Here is a 21,394-nt window from a genome sequence, read left to right as displayed (position 1 = left end):
GAGGGAAGCGAGTCCGGCTTTGTTCGGCCTTATCCCGGCCCCGGGGGCCGTGCCGGGCCGTGCCCCGGTACCGGTTGAGCTGTCTTTCGGGTTGGCGAAGTTAAGCTTTTGCCGTGGAGGCGATGTAGGGGCACGCAAATCAGTTCTGGTAAGGCAGAGCCATCCGTGCGTTTTTGAAAGTTATCTCTGCTGCCGGGTGGTTGTCACAGGCGTAACCCCTGATGTTATCGCACCCGTAATTAATGGTTACAGTCCTTCTCGGGAAGGTGGCTGGCATCAGCTTTTATTTCAGGTGTCTGTGTGCTTTGTCACGCAAAAAGAGAGCAGGGTGTGCACAGGACGGGCCTGTTGCACTGTGCCTTATACATGCCTAAGTCCGAAAAAAAAAAAAAGCGGAGAAACTGGGAATTTCACAGCAAAGAGTGGGAGTGCAAGAGCGGGCAGTCCAAACAAGGCATTGGGATCGTGGCCTTGACCACAGGTGTGGGGGCACCTTTCAGCTGAGCGCTGATGGGGAGGAGGGGTGGCTTGCCAGTGAAGGTCAGAGTTTTGTCTCTGTTTGGGCAGAGTTGTTGCAAGTAAATTACAAAAGAAATACTCAGTTAGGTTTACAAGTTTCACTCCAAGCTGGAACAGCTCATTAAAACCAGAGATTGCTGTCTAATAGCTCAGGTCAAAAGAGAACATGCATTTAGTTTTTAGCAATAGCGAGAGCTGCATACAGCGTGTTGTACCTTATGCCCTTGATGAAAGGGCTTGAAATGGGAAGCATGTCCACACATTAGATAAATGCAGCAGTACTCCCCTGAGCTTTACTCACAAAGCAAGATCCATTTACCTAAAATGCTGTTTGCACTTGGTCATAGAAACACGGATTATGTGCCCAGACTCTTTAGATTCTGCAAATGCATAACACAGATTCACTGGGACTTCATGCGGTTTATACATCCATCCCCAGGTGGAGTGACTGAACTCGGTTGCTCCTAGGGATGGGCCACACCTCATGGGTGTTTGGAAGACTGCTTAGGTTTACCTGAAGTGGACTGGGAGTGGGAAAAATGGTAATTGCCTGCTGATTTGTGCCTTCGTAGTTTACATCTTGAGTGTCCAATTTGTTCAGCTTGGTGGCTGATTGTTAACCAGTAAACCTTGCAGGGAAACTCCTTTTTTTCCCCACAGTTTAGCCATAAAGGAGGCTTGATATGTTAAGTACTGTCTTTCAAGATCTGACTTCACATCTTTTAAGGTGCTTTAATGCTTTTATTGCTAATAGATTGTGCTACTTTTTCATTGCATTAAGCAGTTTTAAGGTGAAAACATAATACCAGTAAAACACTTGTAAGACAAACCTGCCATGATCTGGCATAGTCCAGCACAACAGTTACCTCAGTGTAAGACTATAATGCTTTGGTGTAGTTGATGCGGCAAGCTGCCTAGAAGCAAAAAGGTATTTTTTTTCTGCATGTGAGTGCAGCAAGCCCTCAGGTGAAAGGAGCAGAATACACTTCTCAGAATTTGAAAACAAAAGCAGAGTTTTCCTGGTGACTTGCACTCAGGTTGGCCACAGCATCTGTAACTATAGTCTTCAGAGACTTCATCATTTAAGCAAAACCTTAGGTTTTTAGTGAACAAAAACATGATGAAGGGAATTCTAATACTTATTGCTGTGTATTAGCTGAATGAGATTGCTGGTTTTATCTGTAATGACAAACGAATACCATGTCCTTACTTCATTATTACATCGATGCAAGCAGACACGCTGGCTTACAGTGGAAGGATGAAAGTAGAAGGGGAATTCTGAAGCATGTTTATGATGCTTTCCTTTCCAGTGATACAGTGATTTTTTTTCTGAAGTCTTAGTAGGGCTTTCAGTGTGCCAGTAGTGTAATATGTATCTTAAGGCTGAGTGTGTAATGAGGAAATGCCCAGTAATCTTCATCTTCTGTTGCAGGACACAATTTTCCTTAGAAAAGCCAGACAACCTAACAGCAGTTGTCTGAATAGCTGAACGCCCCCTGTGTTTCCTACAGCTGGGTGCTTAACATGTCTCTGTCAATGGGCCTGTGACTCATCAGTGGATCTGGGCACTTGCTGATGGGAGCTCTCAGTCTTGCATTTAAGTATCCTGGAAGGGGAGGTTTCTGGTTGAGATTAGAGTAGTAGAAGATTTGGAGACTGTGATAGTTCAGGTGCTTCTTGCACATTTAAAGCCGGATTTCCAAGGAGATGTGTGTACTTCATTTTTGCAGCTGACTTCCTGTTGTCTGTGGTGATCTTGGTGGTCTTGATTTTTATTTTTTTTGTTTATGGTTTAGATGATTGGCAGTCATAGCAGTTGTCTAGCTGGCTGCAAACAAAAATAAATTGCTGATGATAAAAAGTGTTGCATTTAGATATCATCTATTATAATGACCTCTCAGCTTTAACAAAAGGGAAGTGTAGTCATAAAACAGATAAAACAATGTTTAGCTTCTACTACTGTAGCAGATTTTAAAACTTCCATCTTGTGCAACTTACTGTGTTTTCTTTAAGATGGTCTGCCTCTCCTCTCAGTACAGCATACCACCTTGTGGAGATTTTTGTCATAAACAAACAACAATTTTAAAAGGAGAATGTCAAACCTCTGAGCCCAAAGCAACTAGAAACCTGTTGTAAATAGAATCTGTAAAAATACCCTAAATACTGTGTGTAGTGTTTATTCCTGTTTCCTGTGAAATAATTTAAGTTCATGTCACTAAATATTTAAAAAATTAATAGCGTTAAATTTTACTGCCGGTCTTCATACTCCCTTAATTTGTAAATCGAATGTGATTTCCTTTTTGAATTTAAGGTCTTTTGAGAACTTCTGGTAGAACATTCTCCATAGAATGGCTGTTACGTGCACTAATTTAAGCTTGTTTTTAATAACTTTGTTAAGGAAGTACCATCAAGGTATAGGAGTGGTATTACAAGAGAAGTGTACGTCCTGGGTTTCTTTTGGAGGGATAAAGGAAAGCGGATGAAGGCAAGCACGTGCAAACTTTTCCACATGTGCTGTGTGGCTGCTGCCAGTTAGAAGGCCGGGCAGGAACAAAATTCTTCAGCACCTTGCTGCTTGATGTTTGCTGGTCTGTCGAGGTCCCCTCCAAAGCCAGCCTACAGGCAGTCTCCCTTCCAGCAGTCTGATGAGCAAGATCCGGGCTGTTTATCTTTAGTGCCTGGCCTCCCAAAAGCGCACAGTAGAGATGGATGCGCACTAACCCTGGTGTGCTGCCCTGAAGGGGGAACCCAGCAGTGGACAGAGCCCTCTCTCAACAGTTATTTCCCATTTCTTCCCATGGCGCATGCTTGGTGCTCTTGCAGCCTGTGCTGACCACTGACTCCTTCCTGCTGTCATTCTGTCCTGCAGTTCTGGGCAGCGCTCCTAGCACTCTTCTGGCCCCTACCTGTACTCTGCTTAAGACAGGCTGATTTTATTTGATTCGAAACACATTGAAGTGAGACTCTAAATGGTTAAAGAAGACTATTCTAGAAGGAAATGCAGCTTTTCAAGACCAGACTAAATTCTTTTTATGTGCTATTTTCCACCCTTAGCACAGACTTGATACTCTTTGAGTTCATTTTTCAGGTTATTGACTGCCTTTTTGCCACTTTTTTTTTTTCAATTCTGCAGAGTCCTGCAGAAGCATTCTTGGGTAGTGCAGATTTATCTGATCTTTTTTCCCTTGTCTTCTCTTTCAGTGGTGGTGTAAGCTAAGGTGAATCACTTTTTTACATTTGTGAAGTCGCAAAAGCTGCAACCCTTTGTGGGTGCAGTTGAAGTGGATATATGACCTTAGATGGAGCACAGGGCTGGAATAAGGAAGGCACACTGTTTCCCAGTCAGGGCCTTAGAAGGGACTGATTTATTAGCATTGTATCTGGCTGTCTTAAGCTAAATGGTGAGTTACCCACTTGGAATGAATCCACAGCAAAGTTCAAACTGTTGTCCCTCTTGGCCTTTTGAAATGGCTTAAACTGTTTTCCTAGAACTCTGTGGTTCTTTAAGTCGCTGTTGTCTCAGATAGCTGTACCATAGGGTCTGCATTGTGGACTCCGGGCCTTGTTCTGTTATATGCATTATTGGACTTTCAGTTAAATTCCGCTTCTGTGAACAGTGGTGACAAATGCCTCTGTGTATACAGTAATGCCTCGTGGCCTCTGCCAGAATGAGAGAAGGAACTTTGGTGTTACACAATATATAAACATCAGTATAAAGGCTGTCTCATTTTTACATCTCTGAAATGTCCCGTTCTCCAGTTCATAGATTTAATTTTTGCTGTTGGGCAATGCATTGCTGAGGCTCAATGAATAGGTGGGGCATCAACATATATAAAAAGAAAATACTAAGTCCTTCTGTATATGCTTTAAAAATAGATTTTGTTGAATATATGGCTGCTTCAAACTTGTGTTTCATGAGTACTTTCCATAGGTAGTATTGTTCAGGGGCATTTATATAGTGAAGATCATAGTCTGGTTTCAACTAGTATAGAAATCTTTCCCGGTTTGCATCTGTCTCACCCTGCTGAGATTTGTGGAAGATGTGTAGTGTGGTGTTTTTGACTTGGGGAGGTGAATATATACACAAGCAAGCATTTTTATGTTTTGATGGACGTTTTTGAAGAACTGTATCATATATTGTGTGCAACTAGTGCATTAGTTCTATGAGTTATCTTCCTTAGTCTTAGAAGATGCAACTAGGTACACTTGTTCCTGTTACTTAAAAAAAAAAAAACCAAAAAAAAAACAAACCAAAAAAACCCCTTCTTTCTTAGCAGCCTGAAACCAAGCAGCAGATATTTGCAGTAAAACAAAAGTCTTTTGGTGGTATTTGGTTTTTAATTTCCTCCCACATGTATTTCCTTCCTGTCCGCTATGCAAGTTTGCTAAAGATGTCAATGTCTCCAAAACTTAAATACATTAGTTAAGGTAATTGCACATTGAGAAGATATTTGATTATATATATACGCACATACTGCAGTAGTCACACCTGCTGAGGTCTCTGCCACCAATATGGCAGTGATAATTAATCTGGATTGTTTGTATATGAACAAATAACTCAGAAATGTGAATATTTATGGATGTTGATTATAAACTGATGCAGGTGTGAGTCTGCTGTGATAAACTGTGCAGTTGGATTCCCATGTATGTTCTATATTAAAACTTCTAGGTCACCCTGTGATCATGTTTGTATTTGCTTTTACCCCTCCCTTACTCCTACATTTGCTTTCCAGGATTCCAGTTCTTTAGCATCAAAGTCTAGGTATCTTCTAGGTAGTTTCTTTTGGTACTCTTAAAAAAATGTGTATCTGACTGGCCTATCTTTGTCTTTTATTCCTTTATTCTCTGGACATAGAGCTGCTGTCTGAAGTTCCTCTTACGTTGTTCCATAATGCACATACACAATTCAGTTTCTGTATTTCTGTGAAAAAATTGTCCTTGCTGATGTCTCTGTTGCGTTTCTGTCAGCCAGGATTGCTGTCGTACAAGGCAAGGGGAACAGAACAAACTGTGAGTGAAAACCACTGCATTTGAACTGGAGGCAAACTAGAACTTGAGTGTCCTGTATCATGCATCATGACATGATTTGCTGATCAATTTTCTTCTCACTTTTTCCACACTTAGTTTCTCACTGTTTGAATTTGCACCTTGAGTGTTGCTGCATTTGTGTTTATTACAAATAAGGAGTTTTATATTCAAAGATTACTACTGCAGCACTAGCCGCTATCATCTTCCTCCAGTTATGCCTGCTGGGTGTAACATGTTTAAAAAATGAATGGTTCATTATGGGTTAAGTAAAACAGCATTCACATAAAGTATGGTGGCATTTTAACTGGTAATATGCAGAAATAACATCTATCAAGATCAGACGTTAGCACTTTGAAAACCTGCGATGTTCTCTATGGTCTGTAGTCTTGATGCTGGAGTGAAGTGAGGCTGGGGTGTCCCAAAGCTCTGTCTCTGCACTGGCTGGAGAAGAAATGATTCGGAGTCAGGTAGACAGCCTGAGTAAAGGGGCTGTGAGCTGGACAATGAAGACCATTTGATTGGTTGGGGAGGGACATGCAGGGGAGATAACAAACCTGAAAAAGGGGACTGGAATTGTCTGACCAAGGCATTAAAAGTAGCCTTTCCATGGGTGATCACAAGCTGATCCATTTTCCATGCCCATGTCGTTTGGTCTGAACTGTTGCAGTGTTGAGCACTCACTTCTGCATCTTAAGCTGCTGTCACTTGCACTAAGGTTCTGTGTATTATTGCTAAATGACCTGAAGAGTAAAGTCCTTGGTCACTCAAATTGGTTAGGCAAGGTTTGAAGGAAGAGGTAGTCCTCCATGAAAATAACCAGTGTAATTAGGGAAAGGAGATGAGCTTTCAGGCTTTCTTTGGCTTTAAAGTAGAACCAGCAAACCTTAAAAATGAATACAAGCTGAGAACAATTTACATTTTACTTTTCTGTGTATCCATTAGACAACTTCAGAGACAAGATGTACCTGTAGAGAATAAGGGAAGTAGTAGAAGGAGTAATAAGGTGTTATCCCTTAGAAAAAAGGAGGGAGCTAATTCTTGGCCTGTGAGACAGGGAGAGGTTAATGAGGTGAGAGGAGCTGTGCAATAAACCTGTTTCTTTACTGACTTTTGTTTGTAAGTAGGGTTATGACCTTTAGCTTCTTGGCTCATGCTGAAAGGTATCCTTTACGTCTGTCTTGAGGATTGGAGTGAAAGATCAGAGGGGGATAGTGCTTGATTAACTTGATCACTGAAAGCAAAGTTGTTAAAAGTTAAAAAACAACCCCACTGAATGCCTCTGCTTTTTCTTCATCCCTATTAGTCAGGTAACCATCTTCAAGAAGTATTGGTCCAATGTTTTCCTGAGACATCCACTTGCTATTAATATTTTTAAAAAACTCTTCTTGTTATCTGAAACAACACTGGCTAGTTTCAACTCTAGTTCAGCTTTGGCCTTTTGTGTCTTCTCCCTGCGAACCATGACTATGTAATCTTCCTGCGAAGCCTGACCTTGCTTCCGGATACTGTACAACTTCTCTTACCTCCTGAGCTCTACAGGAGTTCCCTGATCAGCCAAGCTGGTCTGCGCCACTTGCTTAACTTACAACACCATGGGATTGCCTGCTTCCGTACTTCTGAAAGGTGGTTGTTTAAAGCTGACCAGTGCTCATGGACCCCTCAGCCCTCAAAAGCAGATTCTAGGGGACACTGCTGAATACCTCCCTGAATAGTTTAAGTTTGCTCTGTTGAAATCCAAGGTAGCAACTCTGTCTTTGTACAAAATAAAACAAAAACACGGGGATGGGATGAAGAAAGAGGGAGGAGAAAGCAGAGTGGTATGCAGTTGCGTAATTAAAAGCCATGTAGCTGCTGCTGACAGTTCAAATATGTTCTGGGATTTCATTTTCCACTCTTTCGTTAAGTGTAGTTTTATTTGTATAATAGTACATAAAAGTAAAATTGTCTAAGACTTACTACATCTTGCCTTAAAACTAAACATTTGAAGTAATATGTGCTTTGACACCTCTTCTGTCAACTTGCCACCTTTTTTTCTTGTGGTTGAGAATTTGATGATTGTGTTCTTTTTCCAATAACTGAAATACCACTTTTGTATGTATTAAAACATAACTAAACCACAGCACCATTTGCAGAGTGATGTATGTTATGTGTATCAAATCTTCGTGGTTGATAGCATATCTCAGCCTCTGTGTATTACTTTCTGTAGAGTGTTATCTTTGTGGTCTTGTTCTCAAGATGTGAAAATTGTTTACTTTCCCTCAGTGTATCACAGAATGAAGTTGGAGCATTTGCTTTGTGAACAAGCAGCAGTCTAGAGCAGGTCAAATATGAGTTACCTGTCACAAAAACTATATTAATAGAATATTATGGATGCCAAACCAGGCACTGAGAAGCTAAGAAGTAACATAAAATCGACTGAATGACCTTTTTTGTCCCCCCGCCCCCCCCCTTCTGAATATCGTGCGACAGCCTTCAATAGTTACAGGATCATGTAATTTTCCTTCCCCTGCAGCTGCTCCCCCAATATCCCTGTCGCTGTTGATGCTTAGAACAGAACCTTGCTATACAAAGAAGCTGTCAATGCTGCTTTTTATTTTTCTGTTGCTTACTACCTTACCTCTAATGTTGTTTACCAAATGTACTTAAATGCTTTCTTGTATGTGGAACTACATTACAGTTTCAGTATTCAAATTCCTTACAAATGTTAGTAGTTTATTATTATCATCACAGCTTCCTAAAAATTACTACTGGAGTGGTAAAAATGGCATTGTCAGAAATTCATGTTTAATCCAGGCTTTCCCCAGCAGGCCTGTTGTCTTTTGGCAAGGCTGAGTCAGGAGACACTAGGATTGAGTAGGGCTCCCCTGGAGCACAGACCCTGATACTGCAGCTTTAATATCCACCCTCTTCCCCCTTCAGTTTCTGATGAGCAAGAAAAATCTACAGGAGCTGGGCTAATCTCCTCTAACTTCATAAATTCGTACGGTCTGTCTTGCTGGTATATCTGTATAATACCAATATAGGGCTATAATCATCACAGCATTATGAACCTGATATGGGCTATCTGTGGACTTGCTTTCGATGGGCATGGGTTATCTGAGGCTCTGGGTTGCAAACAGGAGGAAAGCTGTCTCTGTAGGACAGAAGAATAATAAATCAGCTTGCAGGGCTTATGTGTTCGTACTGCTGACAAACAAGTCCATTGGGGGGGGAGTATTTATGATTTTTGTCTAATTTTTCCAGTCACTTGTAGCATCTTGCCTTTTCCAAATAATTTAGAAATATATTTGGCTGTTCTTATGTTTTACTAGGTCTGTTCATCAGAGTGCAATTCTTTTATTTCTTCTAGTGCCTTCACCAACGCAGATCCAAGTAACATCCGAAAATTTCAAAACTATCTTGCATTGGCAGTACCCACCTATATCTGAAACTCCTCATTTTATTGTGGAGATCAAACCCTACAAGTAAGTTCTTAGTCTTTTGTCATTTCCTGTAACTGATGCTCTCTAGAAGCATATAAAAGCAGTTGGTCCATGGTAAATTCTTTTGTTTCTATGTGGTGAAGTCATGTAGGGTGAAAGTTGCCTAAGTGTAAATTAAGGCAAAATTTGAAAAATAACAGGATGGTTGAGGTTGGCAGGGACCTCTGGAGGTCATCTGGTCCAACCCCCCTGCTTAAACAGGATCACCTAGAGCTGGTTGCCCAGGACCATGTCCAGATGGCTTTTAAATATCTCCAGGGATGGAGACTCCACAACTTCCCTGAGCAACCTGTGCCAGTGCTTGGTCACCCTCACAGATGTTTTGTCACAGGCAGTTGTGGTGGGTTGACTCTGGCTGGATGCCAGGTGCCCACCAAAGCCACTCTCGGTCCCCTCAGCTGGACAGGGGGACAGGCAAGGGGGGTTGCGGTCAGTTCATAACATGTTGTTTCATCTGCTCCTGACTCCTCGTACTCTTCTCGTGCTCCGGTGTGGGATCCCTCCCACAGGATGCAGTCCTTCTGGAACAGACTGCTCCAGCGCGGGTCCCCCACAGGGTCACAAGTCCTGCTAGCAAACCTGCTCTACTGTGGGCTTCTCTCTCCACAGGGCCAAAAATCACGCCAGGAGCCTGCTCCCATGCAGGCTTCCTTTTGGGCACCCGCATGCTCTGGCGTGGGGCTCTCCATTGGCTGCAGGTAGATATCTGCTCCACCATGGACCTCCACAGGCTGCAGGGGAATCTCTGCTCTGGTTCCTGGAGCACCTCCTCCCCTCCTTCTTCACTGACCTTGGTGTCTGCAGAGTTGTTTATCTCACATATTCTCACTCCTCTCTCTTGCTGCAATTGCGCAGGCTTTGGGTTTGTGGGTTTTTTCCCTCCTTCTTAACTATGTTATCCCAGGGGCGCTGCCACCACTGCTGAGTGGCTCAGCCTTGGCCAGCAGCAAGTCCATCTTGGAGCTAGCTGGCATTGGCTCTGTCAGACATAAGGGAACCTTCTCATAGAAGCTACCCCTATAGCCCTTCCCACTACCAAAACCTTGCCACGCAAGCCCAATAAGGCAGTGTATTGTACAATATTGTGCAATTGAAATTGTATTAACTAGTACTTGATCTGTTTTACAGTCCGGGTTCCTATAAGATCGTCTCAACTTGTGTGAACATCTCGGCTAGTTTTTGTGATGTCTCAAGTGAGATAAAAGATCTTTTTGACTCTCACTGGCTTCGAGTTAAAGCTCTTGTTGGGTCACAACAGTCTGAGTATGTTGAGACAAAGGAGTTTATTTTGCGAAAGCATGGTAAGTTCCATCATAAACTAAACCTTGTAGTTTTTTCCAAAATTTAAAAATTTAGTAATTGTCCTTTTCACAGTATTTGTCTCATTTGAGAATATCATAAAGTCAGGACTCCAGGATTAAATGAAGCATGATGGTTGTTCAGTAGGAACTTCTGTAGTTCTCCCTCTGTAGGGACTTGTTAGGGACTGTCACTGTGGTATCTGAATATTGTTTTCAAAACTTCTAAAGGTAAGGAAGTGATGCTGATGGTGCACTCTGTGCATCCTTCCCATATTCTTGCCTGGTGTCCCAGACACCAGTTTAGGGTAGGAGACTGCCATTGGAAGCTGTGGACCTTTAGGCATCATTTAAGTAGCATTCGGGTGGTTGGTGATGCCTTGTTTGACACTATAATCCCACATACTGACAGCTTTGGGTGTCTCGATACTATCTAGAAGCTATAGGAGTCCACTGTAGCTGGATAACTAAGTTACTAATTCTTCATATAAATCCTTGGGCTTTCAGGAGAAAACAGTTTTTCACATCAATGTCTTAAAAGTAAATTGTGCATCTAGACTCCGGGCCAGCCCCCAGCATTGCATGGGCAGTACAAAGCAGACACAACAGAGTAAGGAAAGACTGAGAGATTTCCTCTCCTACTTGCTCCATTCTCAACATACAGCTTTCAGGCAGGACATTGCCCATGAGATTCTCCTTGATTTGGGCTATGCTCTGGATAGAGCTGGATTTCTGCATTGCTGGGGCTGAGGAAGTGGAGTCCCTCTTCATTTTCTGCTATGGTTCCCTCCCCACCCAATACTCCCATGACTTGGAATCACTGGCTGGTTTCTAGTGTTTGACAGAGGCACAGAAGTCATGGTAATAATGCTGAGATTGACAGTTTCCAGAAAATTGGTAACCATGTATGGAGGAGAGAGAACAAATAGTTTTCCCATTGAACAAGAAATTCTTATGTTCAATCTGATCATTAGACTCCAAAAATTCACGTAGGCTGTTGCCACGGGAAATCAGGCCTCGTAACTACTGTTGCTCAAGATGAGATTTGTTTAAATTTTCAGATAGCCTTTTTCTCTGTACAGTATTGTTTTTAGCTGAGTGCAATTTATGGTGGGGTCTGGTCAGCAGTATTTTTGTGTTCTATTCTTCATATATATATGTTTAATTGCTTTGTTAGTTTTTCCAGTTGTCAGTGAGCTGAATTTTTATGGCCTTATGTGTATAGGAAGGCTGGGTTGCTTAACAGTGAAATTCTGCATGGTCATCTGTCTCCATTTTAGAAGCAGATTCATGAACGTATCCAAACACCTCCATTACTTCTAAGTCTCACAGCTGTGCAGTATTAACAGCAGTGAAATAAAATCTCAGATGAATTTTAATCTCAGATGAATTTTGGAAAGTTAACTATAAATAGCATATTTTATGTCAAAAGCTTCAAGGAAAGTTAACTATAAATAGCGTATTTTATGTCAAAAGCTTCAGCCTAATAGCAAAGGTGCAATGTGTTGCAGGAAAAATAGGACCACCAAAACTGAATCTCTCAAGGCATGGTGATAAAATCATGGTTGATATTTACCATCCTGCATTCCCATCTGTGGAGATTCTTCCTTGGATTGAGGGCACTTACTCAGAGCTCATGTACTTCGTGACTTTTTGGGATAGGAAAAATCAGGTAAGTTCCAAAATTAAAACTTCAAATTAAAAATAACTGTTTACCTTAAATGTGTAAACAAGGAGTTTGCTTCTGTGATGTACAGAGCCAACAGATATCAAGAAAACAGTTAAACATAACATAGGACTACTGAAGCCCTAAAATGTCACGTGCATCTCAGTGAGGTATATGACGGGAAGGTCTGGATTTTAGTTGTGCAAATGGATGTTTATAGCAAAAATTAGATTATTGCACTAGCTGTGCACAAGATTGAGTTACTTGATCCCATGCTATTGTTTCTGCATACATGGTGAAACGTTAGTAACTTTACTTGTGCCCCTTTAACTTGTCTAGATAGACCTTTAATTTAAGCAGTTTACCTTTCAAGATATTGATACCGCTTTATTTAGCAGCCATGGAGGGTGAACTTGAGGAAAATAGTAGTAGGTATGTTTACTTACAGTTACCTTTTCATATGTATCCATGGTCAAGTTTTATAAGTGAACTAGGAATGCAAATCTAGACTATGCACAGCACAAACTGTAGCTGAAAGCACTGTGGTCTGATCAAATATAACATCTTAAGGTAGCTCATAACCTGATAGCCAAAGTTCACATCACATTTGCAAGGCATACAGGTGATGTAAGAGCCACATCTAATAGCGTTTTAACGTTTTTGGAAGTGTTGGAAGGTGCTGTAACATTTATGTTGTTGTATTGAGTTGAATGATATAATGTGACTTTCATTTTTTGCAGAGTAAAGAAGAATTCCCTGTAGACAACTGTACAATGTATAAATGTAGCGTCAACATCCCAGTTTCCACTGAAGGTTCCACTTACTGTGTTTCAGCGAGGGCAAATTTCTATCGCGATCTGATGGTTGGTGCCCCATCAGAAGAAGGCTGCATTCATGTTCCTCTCAAACAGACATTGAGTAAGAGGATTTTAAAACTTTTGTAAGAACATACTGAGTCTGACCAGAGATCTGTTCGAGCTAAGTATTCGAGTTCTGATGTAACCATGGGTTGACTTGGATGCCTATGGGAGAATACGCAAAAAGGGAAACTATAGTCATTCTTTTCCAAATGCACTTTCCAAGTTCTAAAGACATTTAAAGGTCATGTGTTATTTTCAAGTAATCCTGACTTTTTTTGGGGTGGTTTTCGTGCTTCGCTGGTATTACAAAACCTATTTCCATTGCATCTGATTATTGTTGTAATTAACAAATGACAAGTGGATCATTCACTGAGTAACATGGTTTTCAGAAGCATTTTCTCTTTGTTCTAACAAATGGCTTTTTTCTCAGCCTCATCACTGAGGAAAATGTGTATAGACTTTCTTGAGTTTGAAGCAACTATAAACTTGTGGTCATAATATTGAGGTATTGATGTCTCTTTCTTAACTAAAGACAAAAAAGGCAGCTAGTGACCCAACTTTATATCTCTGATAACCTCTTACAAACTACTTAATGTTACTTCATTATAGCCCAAAACTACAATAGAGAAAAGAGATAGATAGAAGCAGTTGTGTTCATTCTTTTATGTACAAGAGCAGTGGTATGATTGAGGGGGAGAACATTAAGCAGAGTCAGACTAGTGGAATCGTACAAGTAATAGTTAACAACTGTATGTTTTGGAAGATTTCACATTTTAATTTTATTATATGTAGACTATATGTAATTATTATGTCAGTTAATATGCTGTCATATGGAAAACATGCAAATCTGTTCATCCCCGTCTGTCATCTCTAAGGAACAAAAAATTAGTTATATAATTCCTTTACCTCTATAAAACCTGATTGTGTTTATATAAATTGAAAATCTTCTGTATTCTAATTTTTATTCACTTGATATAATGCTTTATGAATTAAGTTTTCTTGAGTGAAAAAAGCTGGTAATTTGACAAATTTACACATTACAGCTAAACATTCTGAGGTACTACAGTTTTTGCAGTTATTCTAAAGTGATACAGCAGTGGTTTATTTTTTCCAAACTTCCTAACAATTTTACTGTAACTTCTTAGGCACGCAATATATCATCATTCCGTGTGCTGTTATTCTGAGCCTGAGTCTAATGTTGACAGTATGTTTTGGCTGCAAGAAACTAAGAAAGGAGAACATAAAGCTGCCTAAGTCTTTGGTAAGTTGAGACTTCTTATCTGCATCAGATTTTTAATAGCCAGCTAGGTAACTCTTATAACTATAACATCTTTATGCCTGTCTCTTTTTTTTTTTTTATTTTTTACTATGGTCTCGTAGATGTTTAGGATTTATACCAGTCTAATGTTCTGACAGCTTCTGCAACCCGATGCCTTGTATTTGTTTTAGGGCTAGACTTCAGTCTCTTTTCAACTGAACTAGCAGTAGTTGGCCTAGTTTGAGAGCTTAGTTCTCAAAAACTCAATGTGTGTATACATGGACAGGTTTGTATTCATTCTAGTAGCAGAGACACAGAACCACACAATCACTGAGGTTAGAAGAGACTTTTTGAGATCATTTAGTCCAACCCTATTGCTCAAGCGGTGTCAGCGAGAGCAGGTTGCCCAGGGCTTTGTCCAGTTAGGTTTTGAATATCTCCAGGGAAGGAGATTCCACAACTGCTCTGAGTAACCTATTCCAGTGTTTAACCGCCCTCACAGTAAAAATTTTCTTATGTTCAGATAAAATTCCATGTGTTTCAGTTTGTGCCCGTTTCCTCTTGTACTGTTGTTGAACGAACACCTGTGAGATTCCTTTTTTTAGGTGGTAATTCTGTGATACTTCTAAGTGCTACAATGTTCTTAAAGTGATGCGCAGAGTAAGGGGAAGGTGGGAGTAATAGTGCTGTAGGAAGAGGGAAGAACAGCTAAGAGGAAATCTGTTCTCACACTGAGCAGTCACAAGGAAGAGAGGTCAGCAGCTGCTGTACCTTAAAAGCTCTCCGTAGCCATCCTTAGGAAACCAAGTGGATGTTCCTTAAAGAGCAGCAGCAGCACTCCTTGCTTTCACATGAGACAAGAGGCAGAGTATCTGACAGGTACTGTTGTAGTGTCCTCCTGGTGTCTCCTTAGTCACAGCAACTGAACAATCAGTAGCAGTTGAAACAGCTTTCAAGAACTGCCATGTGAGGCAGTAGTAAATAGTAATCCTATCAAGAGTGTATCTTCTCAGCAGGTGCAGTAAATCTCATAAGACTTCTAGAGGGAAGAGGCAGTGATCTTCCATTCCGTGTTCTTCAACTTCAAAACCCTTTAAAGTGACTGCTTCATAGTGCAGGGCTAGCTGAAAGCCTAAGATCCCCCTGGAGCCTTCTTTGTTTGGAATAGAATATTGGGAGGTGAGATAGCTCAAAGTGGAGATATCCAAGCCAGTGATGCTAGCTAGGTCCCTTTGTAGTAAGTAGTAATCTAGTCCATCAACTTGTGCAGCACAAGGTGGTTAATCTCATTCTAAAATAATATGCGCTTCTGGTTAGACAAAACACACTGCCTACTTCTTTCTGTGGACTGTGGCAGAGCTGTGACACTAGTTCAGAGATAGCCATTCACACTATAGACTTTAAAAAATCAGATGAGAGAAACCTGTCTGATGGAATTTGCAACTATACTCCAGTATGAAAGCACAGAGGCCTGTAGAAAAAGTAGAAAACTGAGATTTTTTTTTTTTTTTCACCTTCACACCAGTATGTAACTGTCTGAATTTGTAACATTATATCCTACATAGATATAGAGTGATTTTTGTGAAGACTGTTCATTATAGCAAAAGGCAGCTCATCCAGCATGACAGTGCTATACTCAATGGATCCGTAGTTATTTTGGCTTCCCAGTACCACTGTGGTATTGCATCTAAGGGATCAAGAAAAAGAATACCGCACAAATAGAATGTGTGCTTCTTAACTCCTGTGAGCTTCCTGATGTGTGCTCCAAATTCACACTTTAACTCACCTTGTAGAAACTCATTTGTGTGCCCATATTCTCAATATACTGCGTTATATATTGTCTTGTGATTCCTAGCCTCCAGTGTACCACAGTCTGGTTCATATTCCATGTCATACTTTCTTGCTAAGGAGCTGAATGAAACCTATAACTATTTATGAAGATTGTTACTGGGGTGATCAAGTGCTGAGACAAGTTCCCCAGGGAAGCGGTGATGCCCCCGAGCCTGTCAATGTTCAAGAAGCATTTGGACCATGCTCTTAGATGTATGGTTTAACTTCTGGGTTGCCCTGTGTGGAGTCAGGAGTTGGACTCTATGGTCCTTGTGGGTTCCTTTTAACTCAGCGTATTCTGTGATTGAAGTCTCTAGTGACAAATATAAATTGCAAAGCTCATAAGGATAGTCTCAATACAGGTGATACGAATAATGTGCAAATGTAAAATGAATAATTAACTTATGATTACTTATTGATTAGTTTTATAATTACTCATTTTAAGTAATTAATAACAATGTAAATAATTAATATTTATAATGACTTCATATCATTAAACTTATACCTGTAGACTTCTTGAAGCTAAGGGCCTGTTATTGTCCTTTGAATGTGTACTAGACTTCTGTAAAGGTTATGGCCATTGTGCTTTACCTGACCCTGTCTGAAAATGAAACATCTAGGGAGTTTTTCCATCTGTTAAAAGGCTGGGCAATGTGTCCTATCTTAGGACTGCTACCTTCCGATGATCTGCTTGCTGGCAGCTTTAAGTAGATGCTAAAACATCATTTGAGTGAGTTTCAGCAAGTTAGAATTCTGCAACAGAAGGAAAAATAAGAAAGAGTAACCATCAAGCAGCTGCCTTTAAGAGTCCTGTGTGCCCAAAGAAAAGGGGAGGTGAGGGGGAAAATCCATTGCATTTAGATCTCAAGAACTCTTATATTTTCTGCGAATAATGTGACATGAATAACATGTCAGTCATGTACAGGCCCTACTTCCATAGTACAACTTACTGTACAACTATGAAGGATTGCCTTCATTAGAGAAAATGTTCATTTACTTGTTTTAAACATCCTTACTCACGGTAGGATCCTACCATGAATATGCATCTAGTGAAATGGGTCAGATTCCTTTATAAGACTTAATCATGCTAGTCTTTTGCTGGATCACAGGAATCTGATGTTTCAGCAGTCTGGCTGTAGTTAAGAGCCATTCATTTTCTTTGATTTATCTCACAAAAAGTATTTCAAGAGGCTGTCTTCTTCCACCCACCATCTTCAGTCTCTCCAGTTCGCCCTGTGCATGATTTGTCCTGTACTAGATTTTTGTTGTAAGATTTGTGAAAAGGGCTTATCCACTTTAAAAGGAGCCTAGCCTTGATTTACTGGTACGCTGTGGGCATCTCCCTCTGCTTTAACTTCACTGTCTTTTTTTTGTTTGTTTGTTTTTTCCCCCAATGCCTCTTATCTTTAAATGCTGGCAGATATTTTGGTGGGTAGAAAACACCCAGTCTGTAAGGGAAAGACTTATTGAAAAGCATCAGTTTTCATTTGTAGCTCATGCTTAAGTCAACTTTTCTGAGATCCCTGGTGCTTTTTCTGAGCCTGACAGCAACGACAAGGCTGTGTTCTCTCACTGTGTTTGTAGAACACTTACAGATATTCAGGAAACAAGAATTTTCTTTGACTCTGGCTTTTTTGGTTATACAACATATCTTTTTGATTTGGAGAAATTGTAATTGTTCCTGTAAATTTTGACTGATACTTGCTACAAATAATTATCTTAAATGAGACAAGCTGCTTCATTAGCTTTTGTGAAGATTTTTTTTTTTTCCTGTGATCGTCTGCAGGGGGGTAACATAACATCCTATTTATACATTTACACAGCATTAATTTGTTGTGGAACTGTGCAAAGGCCATGCAGATTTTCTAAAGGTCCTAATAATATCTGCAATAGACTTCTCAAACTTTTCTTCAGAAAATTCACACCTGAAAATTACTGGGAATTCGAAGGTGGACAAGCCCCTAGAAAAGAAAGTTAAGAAAAAAAATGTTGGTTACCTTAACTATTACAGATTTCTTGATGTTATTTATATGTATCCTTGAGCCTGGCTTCCACTGGCGTATGTGCCCAGTCTGTTGAAACAGTGAAAGGCCTGAAAGCGCAAGTGCAGTCATTGGAGACAGGAAGATAACTGAGCACCTGCATATGCCAGGAAATACTGCTGACATCCAGCTTAAGCTCATGGGCTGTCAGTTTGCTAGTATTAGATAAAGTGCACGAAAGAAAAATATTAACTTACCTACGGTAAATGCTTTTCTTCAAATAACAACCATATCTTAATTACTCTTGTTACTTGAGATGCTTTGAATGGCATTCCAGTTAGTGTATTAAGCTGTAGTTCTTCTCTTTGAGGCTAGAAATAACTGCATGAATTGCTAAATTGTTTTGTAGTTATGACTCAGTGACTCTTAAAGAACCTTTGATACCAGGAAACCCATGAGTTTTTCCTTCAGATGGCTTCCTTCTTTCATGGATGGGAATAGAAGTGTCTTGGCACCATCTTGCTGTGGTCAAAAACTCAGCATGAGAAAAACGGGTTTCCTTTTCAAAGAGTAAGTCTTGGATGTAGTTGTATAGAGGGTACTTATTTTATCCTTGGGATCTGTAAGCGTTCCCAGCTGGCACTGTGAAATGCAGAACCTGTGTAGAGTACAAGGTGTTCCTTTAACACATTTTAGCACTATGAATTTTAGAGCCATGTGAAAATCCTAAAAGGACAGAAAAAAGATCTTTTTGGTTTATGGTTTTAACTTTAGCATAGCGTGTACTAATGTGGGGAGAGATGGGAAGATGTAAATACAGCTTTTAGCTGTAGCTTCTATAGCATTTTGTTTTAATTCACAATCCTCAAGTATTCCAGCTTACACAGGGAATTTTACTCTCTTGTCTTACTGTGTGACTATTGGAGTCAGATTTTTGCTACCCTCAAAAATTTACAGATGCTGATTACTTCAAGGTCAGTGTCAGTATAGAACAAGTATCCAATAATTTTTCATATATCTATAGAAACAGGTTTTCAAAAGGTATATTAATCCTACCATCTATTCATAACATTTTCACTATCTACAAATTATTGTATTCCAGTTTCTGCAACTATCTTTTAAGCATTTGCTTCTTATGAATGGGTGATTTTCTGGTAAGACCCCACCTGGAGTACTGCATCCAGCTCTGGAGCCCCCAACATAGGAAAGACATGGACCTATTGGAGCAGGTCCAGAGGGAGGCTACAAAGATGATCCGAGGGCTGCAGCACCTCTCCTATGAGGAGAGGCTGAGAGAGTTGGGGTTGTTCAGTCTGGAGAAGAGAAGGCTCTGGGGAGACCTTATAGTGGCCTTCCAGTACCTAAAGGAGAGCTGGGGAAGGACTTTTTACAAGGGTATGTAGTGATAGGACAAGGGGGAATGGCTTTAAACTGGAAGAGGGCAGGTTTAGATTAAGAAGAAAATTTCACTCTGAGGGTGGTGAGACACTGGAATGAGTAGCCCAGGAAAGTTGTGGAAGCCTCAGCGCTCCATTGGTCAAGGCCAGGCTGGATGGGGCTTTGAGCAACCTGGTCTAGTGGGAGGTGTCCCTGCCTACGGCAGGGGGATTGGAACTCGACGATCTTCAAGGTCCCTTCCAACCTAAACCATTCTATGATTCTATACTCACAGAAAATACTCTAAACAGTCTTTATACAGTATTCTGACTGTTCCCACAGAACAGAAAATGAACATCCAGAGAGAATGATGGCTGAATGGCAGCTAGGTTGTAGTGTGGTATATTCTCAGTGCCAGGAGCCACCTTAATGCTCTTTTTACTAGTTTTCCAGTGGCAAATCTCCATTCCCAAGGGGATCACCTCACCTTAGTGGTGCTAACTCAACTGTTTGTAAAACTCACTTAGATTACAAATAACTTGTACCATCAACAGCTATCAGAGCAACTGAGGGGAAAGGTCTGGGGCTGAAGTGAGAGGTGAAGGCAAGTTCTTCACAGCACACTGTGAAGGTATGAGTGTAAAGGTACAGCCTCACGACCTTCTGATTAAGGAAGATTCTTGAAAAGCATGGTCAGATTTGATTGTCTGGTTTTGATGGCACTCTCAGTTCTTACACTAATATAAACTGGGAGGTTCTTGTTGCTTATTTGTAGCTTTTCTTAAACAACATCCCTTTTTTCCTCCTACCTACATCCCTTTCTTCCAATTTGCCTCAACCTGTATTTTCAGTTAGATTATTTTTTTTACAAAGTATCTCAAAAAACAGTGATTGTGTGTTGCTCTGAGACGTGCTGGCTACACTGCAGCACACTTGCCTTGCAGAGATGAGCCAGGGGATCCTGAGGTAGTCCCTTCATCCCCCAACCTGTATTGATACTGGGGTTTGCCCTGACCCAGGGGCAGGACTCATGTTGAACCTCATGTGGTTCACACAGGCCTGTTTCTCGAGCTTGTCCAGGTCCTTCTGGATGGCATCCCATCCCTCAGGCCTGTCAACCGCACCACTCAGCTTGGTAAGAGTGCACTCAATCCAACTGTCTATATCTTTGACGAAGATATTAAAGAGTACTGGTCCTAATACGAACCCCTGAGGGACACCACTTGTCACCTATCTCTATCTGGACATTGAGCTGCTGACCATCCAAGCAATTCCTCATCCACCGAACAGTCCACCCATCAGGTCCATACCTCTCTAATTGAGAGAGAAGGATGTTGTGGGGGACCATGTCATAAAAATGGGAAAAATGGTAGTACTTTTCAACCTGCTAGAAAACATGTTTAGAAGAAGTCCTGTTGATTTCCTATTTAAAAAAACCATACTGTTCTAAGAATTAGGATTTTAAAAAGCTCTGGAGGAAAGCAGAATTTTGAACCCAAACTGTTCTATGATCTTATGATTTTATTAAGAAATTAGCTTATCTATGGTACTTGATAGTCTGTGATACACATATATAATGAATTATGAAATTTTCTCCCTATGCTTTCTGTTAGCTTTAGGGAACACCATCATGCCTCTGGAAATTAACCCTACTTGTTTTTTTGTATGTATTCTTGAAAACACTTTTAAAAAAAAAAAAAAAAGACTAAATCAGAAGAATCTGAACAGCCTGAAGGCATGTCATAGTCCTTTAAAAAAAGCTGGAGCCTGGCTATTGTAGGAATTAATATGCTCTTCCTGTGGAGGGGTTTCAAAGTAAAACATTAAAGTTTGTTGCAGCATCGAGGGAGTGCTTAGTAACACAGGAGAAATAACTAGGAAGACTTCAGCATAGATAAGACTATTGGGTATGCATAAAGGTTCTCATGACATTTTAAAGATCTCTTACCCAGGTTCACTTCTCTCCCAGTTGAGACAGTTGCCACAAAATATTACAGTCATTGCAAGTTACTCTCATTAGCTACAGAGTATGAAAGATTTCCCCAGCTAGCTGAAGAATACTACAGCTTTCTCTTCCTTTGCTGTTTTCTTCCA

General features: G+C 40.5%; 1 protein-coding gene across 1 annotated transcript in view; it reads left to right on the top strand.

Moving 5' to 3' along the window:
• IFNGR1 (interferon gamma receptor 1) overlaps positions 1-21,394 on the top strand; it is a 30,283-nt gene that overhangs the window by 8,061 nt on the left and 828 nt on the right. Inside the window, exons 2-6 of the mRNA XM_009882333.1 lie at positions 8,897-9,011; positions 10,158-10,330; positions 11,839-11,999; positions 12,734-12,911; positions 13,999-14,114. Coding sequence (XP_009880635.1) covers positions 8,897-9,011; positions 10,158-10,330; positions 11,839-11,999; positions 12,734-12,911; positions 13,999-14,114 — 743 coding nt within the window. The remainder of the gene's footprint in view (positions 1-8,896; positions 9,012-10,157; positions 10,331-11,838; positions 12,000-12,733; positions 12,912-13,998; positions 14,115-21,394) is intronic.

This window comes from Charadrius vociferus, unplaced genomic scaffold (genome assembly GCF_000708025.1).
Source record: "Charadrius vociferus isolate BGI_N301 unplaced genomic scaffold, ASM70802v2 scaffold13, whole genome shotgun sequence".
Taxonomy (NCBI): domain Eukaryota; kingdom Metazoa; phylum Chordata; class Aves; order Charadriiformes; family Charadriidae; genus Charadrius; species Charadrius vociferus.
This window is presented reverse-complemented; position numbering and strand designations above follow the sequence as displayed.